The 12,276-nt window shown below is 42.5% G+C and overlaps 1 protein-coding gene across 5 annotated transcripts in view; it reads right to left on the bottom strand.

Annotated features, from left to right (window-relative positions):
* Positions 1-12,276, bottom strand: part of smarcd2 (SWI/SNF related BAF chromatin remodeling complex subunit D2) — an 83,352-nt gene that overhangs the window by 57,467 nt on the left and 13,609 nt on the right. For all 5 annotated transcript variants that reach the window (XM_084669803.1, XM_084669804.1, XM_084669807.1 and 2 more), the window contains exons 3-4: positions 5,277-5,319; positions 5,040-5,162 (exon numbers count right to left, since the gene is read on the bottom strand). In XM_084669803.1, coding sequence (XP_084525929.1) covers positions 5,040-5,162; positions 5,277-5,319 — 166 coding nt within the window. The remainder of the gene's footprint in view (positions 1-5,039; positions 5,163-5,276; positions 5,320-12,276) is intronic.

Here is a 12,276-nt window from a genome sequence, read left to right as displayed (position 1 = left end):
AAAGAATTGGCAACATAATGCCAGGAAGACAAACTATTTAGACAATTACCATATGCCTATGTTTACCCTATCTTAAGATCCAATCAATATCCAAAATATTAAAATTTTAGATTTCTTGAATTTCTTTTGGATGTTTCATACGCAAATGTTTTAACAGCGGATATGTTGTGTATTGTTTAGGGTCCTTGCCACCACGAGACAAAGCGGCATTGCATATTGAACATGTAGCTCGACTTGAATCGCCTTTTTTTGACTGAAAGTAGTGCCGAACAACACTTTTTCTGCTCACAAGTTCTATTTTCACTTTCTCTCAGAATACTGAATTGAACGGTCCACCTACGTAAACATCTTCCCGTAATCAATGGCGGCGTCATTATGTCGACCAGCGTAGCGCGCAGTGATGGGCAGCTTAACTACGTTTGTCAGTAGCTTGGCGGTAACGTCTCTATTTCCGAAACCAAGTAACTTTTCAGTAGCTAAGCTCTTTTATTGATCAAGTAGCGCAGTAGCGTCCTCGGAAGCTACTTTCTCCTGGACATTTCTGATGTTCATACAGGTTGGTGGATTATTGTGTTGACAAAGCACTGAAAAAGCATCTCACATATTCCGTTCTGCAGTTCACGTTACAAGCGATCTCACGAGAGCTGAGTACTGCGAGGGCTGTCGTCGTCTTATCTCTACTCACACAGCGCCTGCGCCGCCAGTCTGACTAGATTATAGCAAAATACACGCATACTCATTTTTATGAGTGGTAGGTTCTGTGTAGTGAAGCTGAATTTATAGTAGAGTAGCTGGTAGCTTAGTTCACTACACATATCAAGTAGCTTTCCCATCACTGAGCGCGTGTAGTTCAAGCATAGGGTTCGGTTCAGTGGAAAAAAATTCTAAGGTTCGGCCGAACCAAACCAAACCCTATCAAAAAGCCCAATATTCGTCCGAATCCGAAACCTGGTTTTGGTGCATCCCTAGTTTCAGTTAATTATTTTTGGTACTTTTGCACAGTACTGTAGGTCTTGATACTGTTTCACCTAATGCTTGGGACACACACATTTTTTTTTTTTACCTTATAAGATTTTCAAACTGTGAGAGACCACAAACATGAGGACAAAAAATTCTAGATTTAGCCATTTTCTCCTACAGTGTGTTGTGTGCCATGATTTGACAAAGACAGCACACCACACACAAACAGATTTCCAACCAGTGTCCCTACTGTTAACACAATAAATTTCGCAAAATCTGTTGAGACTTAAGAAAAAGCATGACGGACTATATGCAGGAAGAAATTGTGATGATAGTGTTTGGAATTATTTTCACAGAAAATTCACGGAAAAAAGAAAAGGGTTTGCTGTTGCCACAAATCAATTCCATTTAACTTTGTGTTGCGCCGTTACTCCATTTGTTATGTTTCTGTCTTCTCTCATCTTGCTTTCTGATTGGATATTGTTTCGTTTTACGTGATAAACGTGAACAGGGTTTGTCCTCGGCGTTCCCCCCACACATCAGGATTTCTGATCGCAAATATTTAGCATGTTGAATATTTAGGATTCGCGATCAGAGCGCCACCGACGTCCTTCAGAGCAGATTCGGTCACTCTTGACACACCTCACACCAAGGAAACATCTGATAAAATAATCAGTAGAACCATCAAGATAATCGAGACGTTACCTAGGATTGTCGGAAGGGGCGAAATTGGCCAGATTATCCTGTGGTGTGTCCCCAGCATTAGGAAAGTGCAGCATGTAAGCTTTCAAATGATCTATTATATATTGAATTCAGAACATATTTGAATGAGATATGCTCATTTGAATGTTGGTACCTCTCAAATCAACTAGCGTAGAAAATCCCCATGAAAGATTTTTAACTTTTACACACTTTTGGCGAGTAATGGGTGGGGACAATAGCTTGTTAACTCTACCCCGAACTATATGGACATCTGCACTAGCTAACTAACATTGCTAACAAATGTTTGGGTAAGAAAGGCATACAAACGCATGGCTGTCGATTATCTGCATGTTTAGCACATAATATGCACATCTGGGCATGTCTTTGAAATGTGAGTGTGTTATACTCAGTTTCAAACCCGGCAACAACAAAAGGATACAGAGAACGGTGACAAATTTTAAACTGAAAATGTGTAAGCAAAACATTGTAAAATAAACATTCAGACTTTTTAAACTTTATGTAGATCTTATAAAACTTTTTCAAAGTTTCAGATGAGAATAGAAAAATTTAAAAAGACATTTCAAAACCTTTTTTATACTGCCCGCATAATCATACAGTAGGATGAAATATTGACATGTCCCCATGTCCCCCCATAGAATTACGCCTATGTTGTCAGTCAAATTCTTTTTACTGTTTTTTTTGTGGCATTTCTGCCTTTAGTATTTTATGATGGACGCAGTGGGCCTCATGTACTAACGCTCTTGCGCCCAATTCAGGCGTATTTGTTTCGCAATTTGCACGTAAAAGCATGGCGAGGTATTATATTTAGTCATTTAGCAGACGCTCTTATTCAGAGCGATGTACAAACAGGTATGTACAAACATGCCGCACTGAGGGTAAAGTGCAGACTGCTTGTCGCAGGAACTGAAAATGGCAAATTGCGCTTTTCTGAGTCATACATATGCATTCACGGGAGGGTCACGGTGACAGTGAGAGTTCCCATAAAGAGATGGGAGGAGATGCGTAAAGTACTCCTAATTATGTATTCCGCGGTATGTACAGAAACCGCCCGTGAAAGCGTGCTTCCATTTTGCGGTGAAAGTTATCGCCTTTTAAAAGCAGGCGTAAACCAAGCGGAACTTGTTCATGCAAGGGGACGCGAGACATAGTGCCTCATTAGCAGCGCGTCACTGGCAGCGCGTCATATCACGCAGTAGGGGCACACCTTCTTAGCAGGGCGGGCTGTTTAATCAGGATATCGCTGCACTCTGCTTTGCTAGTGCGACACAGGTTGCTTTCTGTTTAATCTGCTGCCTCCGCCTCCCCTGCCTCCACCCTTGGTTCTGTGTTTCCTGTCGTAGGGGGAATGCATCGCTGCTCGGAAGTCGAGACGGTGTCCCCGTTGGGTGCGGCAGGAAGCCGATGCAAGCAGAACCATAATGCCAAATCAATTGTTACAATGATGTGTTGTACTGTGTGAATAAAGTATCAAGTAAATACTATACTGAGTCCTCCTGCCTGAACCAGGATGCGCATATGCCTCCTGGTGAAATGGCGGCCGTAACCCGAGCAATACGAAGACATAGGCCAAAGGATTTTTGAGTTGAGTGAACACAGAATTAGGGCTGTCCCCAACTAAGACTTTCTTTGGTCGACCAAAACTCGACTAAAACGTCTGAAAATCGACGAATCGAACATTGAAACGCTTTTTTTATTCACACAATCGTACACAAAAACGTACAAACATTTTCGCGATCTGACTCAATGGCTGCTGGATATTGCAGATTCAGCCGCTAATAGCCTACTAATAATAAGATTCGTATCACCACTCCTGTTGTAACCAAATGCCGATGGTATTTAGTATCTTTTACAATGTACTACAAACAAAAAATATTGTTTGTTTAACATGCAAATCATCAGAGCGCGCTTATCACTGCCTGAAAACTTGCAGCATGCGAATTTACGTAGAAGCTGAGTGGGGAACGATGCAACAGAGAAATATTTTGTTGTCTTGGCCGGAGAAGATAATGTCATTCGATTTGGATGTGATTCTTATAATAGGCATATTGATTTTTCAACCCAGCGCGTTAGCATGAGCGAAGTAGGGCTAGGCCAACTTACGTTTTTCAGGTGGTAGGCTACATCATATTCAACGTCAAACTATGAAAAATAAACCGTTGTTGGCAGAGTTAGCGTTCAACGTTTTTCGAGTCACCCAGTACTTTGTAAATGTACTTTAATGAAATGCTGCCATACCACAGATTTCTTTGCCCTTAGACTAATAACACCGAAAAAGTAGGCTACGGCAAAGTTTGTAGTTCTGCAGCCAATTGTGCTTGTGCCGTGTGCAAAATACCAAACCAAAACTAAGCGCAGATTAACGAACACACCTTTTCTTTTAAATTATATATTTTTAGAGTTGCTTTTAGTGTCTTAAATTATATAATCTACAATTTTTGTAGAATATTTTGTTAATGCATCAATGATGCGGGACAAGCGGGAATCAGATCTCACACTGCCATTGGGCAGCTCGACAAAAAAAATCTTAGTCGACCAAGAGCATATCGACCAGAAATCGACTAGTTGACTGAGTGGGGACAGCCCTACACAAAATCATTACACGTTACAGATTAAGCAACCGTGCAATATTACAGTTACTGGAAGAAATCAAAGATTACATCGAATCTCCGACTCAGCGTTCACATTCCATTCCAGCAGTTGTTAAACTCCTCGCTACATTACAAATATTGGCATCATGATCATGTCTTCACTGTTATGTCGTGGCTGATCCATGAAAGAAAGAGAGAAGGAGGCTCATTCAATTGTGCATTTAAATGCTCGCAATGTACGGTGTAGTGGCCGGAGAAAGGCGCTGTTTACCCAATGACCTGCAGGTTTTGTAAATACGACGTAAACTGAAGTATCACAGCGTGCGCAAATTGCGGGTTGGCCATGGCGCTAATAACGCTACGTTTGCAAATGTACGTACATGAGGCCCAGTGTGTTTGGACAGGAAATGTGGGGAGAGAGAGAAAGGGCACAGCCTACATGGTGCGCGCATTAGACTGGTGAGCCACTGGGAAGCCCGAGAACTGCAGTCAAATTCTAGTGGTCTACCCTATACTATGTCTACCATAATTTTTCATTTTTAATTTTCATAAGAATTATTTTTTAAACCACTAACAAGACCTAACATGGTTGGCTGGTGATTGGCAGGTGCTAATGTCAGCTGTAATGGCCCTTGTATACACGTAATCATCAAATTTGTTTGGAGTAGTGTGGTTAGTATGTTTCTATAGAATTGGACAGTTCCAGGGAACAGTTAGGAAAAGGTTGAATTGCCTACCCATAATACGTAGTTAGAATATTAGCGTTACCGTGATAGGCTTCTTGATGGCTTCCTGAATTTCTATGCGCTTGCGTGCGATGGTCTGATCCAGCTTCTTTTCAAAGGCAAGAAGATCCATGTAGGCTTGGGACTCAGGAACAAGGTCTCTGATCTATGATGAAAACAATTGTTTTCAATAACAGAGCTCCGGTTGTCTTTTCCAGTGTGTAGGTCTAATTAGACATGTTAGCAGTATCTTCTTTTGAAGGGAAGAAGTTCGACTCACCCTTTGTGGAAGCACCTTGTCAGCCATCTTGCGCCTTTTTCCACTTACAGGACAAATACACCAATTACAGATATTATTATTTAGAGGTGGGTGGTATGAACAGTATAGAAAGAAACCAGTTTAAATTTAGCCTATGATATGGATTTAGACTATATTGTGTAACCGCGGAAGAGCCTTCTAGAAATAAATGTGTCACAGACCCATTAACGCCAGGCACGACACACAATTACTGCCCAGAACTTTATTGCAAAAATTGCAATAAATCTACGCAAACATCGCAAGCAATCTTATGCATCCTCGTAAGCGGTATTGCACAGATTGAGTGGAGCATAATGACACAACGTTCTAAATTTAGACTACAAAAACTTAAACGTCAAAGATTCGGTATGAAAGAGTATAGCCATGCAAGAAAAAATGCCAGGTTGGATAGAATTATGAAATGTTTATTGTAGGCCAACAGAATTATATTCATCCATGTAATGACTTGTTATCTAGCTCAATACAAATATTGAACTAAGTTCTTGTGATCCCGTAAACGTACTGTTGAAAACTACATATTAGCTATTTTTCCATGGAAAAGCACTGCAAAAATGTAACTTAGACCCACCTGCCGTACCCCATCCAAATAGTAGCCGATGCGGTGCATATTACATTGTCATGACATTTTAAGAAAAACTAGAGTGGGTAAAATTTCTGGGACATTGTAGGGTGTGCTTCCTTGCGTCGGTTGCAGATGGATCCGTTTATTAACTGTAATTTTTACTACTGATATTTCAGTATTTTTTACATAAAAATGCCGACTTATTGTTTATGAAGGTTGCATGGATTTAAAAGCCTACATTTGTTGCTGCTCATTTACAAAAAAAACTAAACAAAAAAAGAAGTGTAGAATGAAGAATGGGAAGCCACCTACTTGAAATGAGTTTTTGCAAGTTGGGATGTCTGAAACAGTACCATCTGCTAACTGAAAATATGCCCCCAAAAACGTAAATAAGCTTGACATTTATTTAGGGGGAAAGGGCTAAGTCACGCTTGTGAATCGTTCGTCTCAGTTCAATCTCTCCGCTCAATCTCTCCGAGCGCGACTACTTAAAGTACCACCTACGCCAACAAAAATCTAGCGCTCCTCTGGCCCGCGTGGATTTATCTTGGGGACTAAATTTACCAATCCACGTCGGTTACGCAAGCACTGGACAAATTATTGTACAGTACTGTAGTTCTAAACTAAATAAGCACATTCTCAGATTGCTCTCCTTCCTGTGTCCCTTGTCACGACATGTGAAGCACTAGCTCTGGTCCCCTGGTGTTCCCCACCACCCTCCACACGTGTGTTCACTATGTGTGAGATAGGCCTAAATAAAGGATTGTCATTTTTTTGTCTATTTTTGTCTATTTTTGTCTAAAGAATCGAAGAGGAGGAGGGCCTACACCCCTCAGGAGATGGAGGAAAGAGTGGTAGAGGTGAGTGGGGGGAGGAGTGTTAGGGAAGTGGCCAAGCAATTTGGCATGCCTGCCACAACCCTTCAGAATTGGGTGACTGGGAAATACAGGCATGGGCCTCACACCAACCTGGCCATCACTCCGGAGGAGGAAGGAGAGCTCATCCGGTATGCCATGAGGATGGCAGACCATGGGTGGCCATTAAAGGGACGGTTGACTGGGTTTCACACTTTTCCTTAAGGCCTCCGAATAGGGTGTGTAAGATTGTTTGGGCGGAAAATTGCCCGGGTGCTGTTCTATGCCCCCTGATACATCCTAAAACATTTTCCCGGGAAAAAAATGCTGGATTTTCTCCTTTTATGGTATGCTCATTAATATTTAGATGAGCTACGCGCTGATTGGTTGGTTTTCAGCGAGTGAAGCTGCGGAAAAAAAACGCAACACGGCCAACAGCACTCACTGAAACACCGAAGGTGGAGACGGAGATTTGAAATAAAAACGTGCAAATAAATCTATTGTGTCTACACAACACTGTTTTCAACGGATTGACTAGATATCATCTGAAATGATAACGTTAGTTTTTTCCACTTCTTTTGTCAAAGCAAACTGGATCGACTTAGGTGGGTAGAACTTTACAGCTTAGCGTCAACCAAACAATATCATGATTCAACTCAGCTTCAGTTACTGTAGCTAGATATCTTGCTGAAAAATAACCTGACACAGATCTGGACAAATATGCATTGTAAATTGTAGATTTACATGTAACACAGGTTATTTATTCGAATGAAACACAGGAACATGAAATTACGTGTTAGCCCCATTGCCAATAAACTAAATTATCACACATTTTACCTATGCTCTTGCGTTGGCAGGCTAAACTAGTTTACATGCCTACAGTCTAAGTGTTTTTGCTATCTAGCTGTTCTTGCATTCCTTGCAAATCAGCGTTGACAAAAAGCAGATGAGCTAGTCTTGCTAACATTGACTAGACAGGCATGGCTGATGTATACTGGAGCTCTAGTGTAGAAGATCCCTGTGCAGTTCGACCCTCAATTACATATTTGCTCGAACCATTTCACCAAGGACGGTTTTGAAAACAGGAAAAGCAATGTAAAGCAGGATTTGCTATGAAGCTGTTGCTGAAAAAAGGTGCGTTCCGACCTTATGTTCATCACACCGCAACAGTTATTAACAATGCTAACATATCCTGTATCTTGCACCTGCTTTTCTCCAGTTCTTTCAAATAGATAATCTAGACAGGCATTAGCAATAGGCTAGACTGCTATTTGTTTTATGGCTAATTGTTTTACTTCCCTTCTAATGCCGACTACAGCTAGTCTAGCTAGAGTTATTTGCTAAGTAAGGTACGCCATGTGGATGTGTTGTGAAACTTATTTACCATTTTACCTATACAGGAGATGTTAGCATTGCTAATAGGTTAAGTTTAGCGACAAAATCATACTTGCAGCTTGCGTTTGTGATGAGCATACGGTCTGAACAGCACCTCTTTTCAGCAACAGCGGCTTAGCAAATCCCTCTTCTCAGGTCTCTACACTGACTGCTGTTTTTTCAGAGAATAGATTTTAAAATTTTACTCTTTGTCTATCCATAACATGGCTCTTCTCTACCTGTCTGAACTTCTTCATCCCTACTCTCCTATTAGAAGTCTTCGCTCATCTGACCAGACTATGTTAGTGATCCCCCGTGCACGGCTCAAGAGGAGAGCGTGCCTTTTCTGCATGCCTTTTCTGTGGCTGGCCCTAGACTATGGAATTCCCTGCCACTGGAGATTATGTATGATCCTATCTACACCCAGCACGGCTTCCACACAAAACCTAATTTGTTTTTTAATGCCGATGAGACGGGGTTTGGGGAGAAACCGAAGTCCAGGGAGCGGGTGCTGGCGCCTAAAGGCAAAAGGCACATCTACCGGCAGCAGGTGACCACACGGGAGCACATCACTGTGCACAGCTGCATAAGTGCTGCAGGGGCCTACATACCCCCCCTTTATCATTTTCACTGGCTACCTCCCGAATGCTCCATATGCCCTGGAAGTCCCCCCTGGTGCCATCTATGGGAGATCAGAAAAGTGGTATATGGACAGTGCCCTGTGGCTGAAGTGGTTACGCCACTTTATAAAACATGCCTCCGCAGAGAGGCCTCTGCTACTTATGGTGGACCAGGCGGAACCCCACATGAACCGGGAAGCCATCCGTTACTGCAGGGAGAACATGGTGGTGGTTGTGTGCCTCCCTGCGCACACCACTCATGTCATATGGCCACTGGATGTGGGGGTGTTTAGTCATCTAAAGAGGATATTTGACCGGATGCTGCCCGCCTTGGCCTGGTGAGGGGTTTCCCCCCACCTTGAGGAAGCTTGGCCTAAGGCTGCAAAGCCTGAAAACATAAGGGCAGCCTTCAGGAAGACAGGCCATAGTTCAATGTCGAATATGATGTAGCCTACCACCTGAAAAACGTAAGTTGGTCAAGCCCTACTTGGGGCCCAGCTAACGCGCTGGGTTGAAAAATCAATTGGCCTATTCTAAGAATCACATCTTAATCGAACAACATTATCTTTTCGGCCAAGACAACAAAATCTTTCTCTGTTGCACCGTTCCCCACTCAGCTTCTACGTAAGTTCGCATGCTGCAAGTTTTCAGGCAGTGATAAGAGCGCTCTGATGATTTGCATGTTAAACAAACATTTTTTTTGTAGTAGTACATTGTAAGAGATACTAAATACCATCGGCATTCGGTTACAACAGGTCTGGTGATACGAGTCTTATTATAAGTAGGCTATTATAAGTATGCTGAATCCGCAATGTCCAGCAGCCATTGAGTCAGATCGCAAAAATACGTTTTTTCTTTTTTTTTCTTTCAAAGTTTGATTAACGATTTTCAGACGTTTTAGTCGAGTCTTGGTCGACCAAAGAAAATCTTAGTCGGGGACAGCCCTACAGCCCAGCCCCCTCCACCGGCCCGATCGGGCCAGTGAGTTGAAAAAAAAATTGCATTGTAAAACTTAACATCCTGCATATGTTTTTCCTGCATATGTTTTTCTATCTGCTGAATGCATAAGAAACTCTCGTGGTGCATACTGTTGGTCAATCGAGAGTTGCTACAGTAGTGAGTGAAGAGTGGTTGTCAAATTCTAATCTCTATACATTGTTTCAACAACCGGCACAAAACTGGCGCAAAACACTTAAGTGAATATCAGAAGATGGCATCAAAGGAGACCTACAAGCTGAAACGCAAGCAACTTTTTATACCCCAGTGGAAAAAATAATTGACCTGGGTTGATTTTGATGGAACTATGATGCACTGTGTCACATGTCGTATGTTCCCGTCTCAGGCAGACAAAAGTGGTCCATTTTACACCGGCACCGACAACTTTAGAAAGCAATCACTGACCAGCCATGCTAGTAACAGACAGCACCTGGTTTGCGTGTCAGCTATGAGGCTAGTTTACAACCCATCTTCCGGGCCGCTGACAATGCTGGTCGGACCAGCCGTTCGCCTCGTTCCCCCAGGTTATTGAACTTCAGCAAAAAAATCGTGTGGACTTTGGGACTCAGTATCATACTGATGTGGCGTGTCGCAGGTAAGTAGATAACTACTTCTATTAATTATTTTTTAGGATGGGCAGATAATGGTTAAAAACATTTAGCTAATTTGCTTGATGTTATATTATAGTCAACGTTCTCTGTGTTCGTGTAGGTGTAGCCTATGACTTAACTCTGCTGAAGTTAGCTTTTTAATCGTCAATATCTTGTCAACTATACCTGCCAGAAAGACAGAAACAGGGGCGGTTTTAGGCACAGACCGACCGGGCAGCCGCCCGGTGCGCCACAAAGTTTCCGCCGAGAGGGGCGGCTCTTTCCGCAATTTTTGGCCTCTGCTGGCCAAAAAATATATTGCGATTGTGTTCGTGCCACTAGTACCGTGCACTCTGTTGGGTGGCACAAGATTTATTCGAGCGGAGCATCGGCTTCTAATTCATTTTTAATGCAACCAGGCGTTGACGCTCCCACAATGCCCTACGCGAGCGTCAACGCTCGATTTTATTGAAAATGAATTAGAAGCCGACATGTCTAGAAATGTTTTATTTTACGATTTAATAACGGAGGTGGCTGATTAAGGCTGAAAGAATTTTGACGGAAGAATGATTTGTTTTCAATTGTAGGTTTGCTATGGTCATCTTCCAAGACCTCTGGGAACCCTTTTTGGAGGACCTGAAGAAGGCAAAATTCATTTGTGTGCTGGCAGATGCCGCCACTGATGCAAGTGTCCGTGACCTGGAAGGGGTTTACGTTTGCATGCTAAAGGAAGGGAGGTCTAAGAATATTTTCTTGGCTGTAGAGGAGCTGCACCATGCGAAAGCAGTTGGTCACCGTGAAACTTTAAATGCAGGTCAATTGCCCATTGTCCCTGCATGATTATTTTTTATAATGTGTTATTTTGTTAGAGTGAAAAGTCAACTCTTGGGAGTCCGTGATAGAGAGCCTCACAACCAGATTCAAGGACCTAGAGACACACAAGATCCTTCAAGCGGCTACAAAGTTGGTGGATCCCAGAGAGTGGCCAAGAGACAAGGCTGAGCTGGCCAGCTAGGGTGGAGAACATCTCCGGGTCTTGACAGACCACTTTGCCAGTATCTTGGATGTTGTGGGCTGGGACAGGCATCAGGCACGGTACCAGGAGTGGCCCAATGCAAAGGTTCTAATTAAACAGCTGCCCCAGGCCCCACAGAACACTGCTTGGACAAACTTCATGGCTGACCCAGACAGACTGGAGACCTTCCCCAATCTACTGATGGTAGTTGAACTCGTCCTGGTGCTCCCTATGTCAACAGCTGCACGTGAACGAGGATTCAGCGCGATGAAGAGAATCAAAACTGATTGGAGAAGCAGCCTTTCAGTATAAATGCTGTGGAAGCTCCTGTATGTTAGCATTGAGGGACCAGAGGTTGCACAGTTTCAGCCAGACAGAGTAGTGCAGAGATGGCTGTCAGCAGGGGAGAGAGCACGTCATGTTTGAGGATATAAAAGTAAATCGTTTTTCTGATTATTATTATTATTTTTCATTAGAAATGTGATTAATAAATGGACGGTTAAACAATGTTAACAGAGCCTGTTTGATAAATTGATAACAATGATAAATTAAACTTTTGAAGGGGGGCCAGTAGAAATGGTCTTGGGGCCAGTAAGTTCCAAATCTTCTGAAAAAAAAAAAATTGCTCAGTTCTGTTTAATGTATTCAGTTTAGAGTTTAAATTTTTTCATTTAGCAGACTCTTTTATCCAAAGCGACTTCCAAGCTAGAGCTTTACAAAAGTGCATAGGTCACTGATCATAACAACGAGATAGCCCCAAAACATTGCGGGTAGCCAAAACATGAAGCATATATTGGGAACAACCAAAATAAGTGCCAGTAGAGTAATAAGAGTTCAGCCAGAAGGCGGAGGCTCCTGCCGCAATTATAGAAGTGTCGCAGTTTCAAGATGGGGTGGAGAAAGGGGTAAATGACGGACAAGAAGATGGCAAGAAGCGCGTTCATTTTGGC

Source organism: Hypomesus nipponensis, chromosome 13, assembly GCF_054491055.1.
Source record: "Hypomesus nipponensis isolate SF chromosome 13, ASM5449105v1, whole genome shotgun sequence".
In the NCBI taxonomy this organism is placed as follows: Eukaryota; Metazoa; Chordata; class Actinopteri; order Osmeriformes; family Osmeridae; genus Hypomesus; species Hypomesus nipponensis.
Note: the sequence above shows the minus strand (reverse complement) of the source record. Positions and strands in the feature narration are given on the sequence as shown.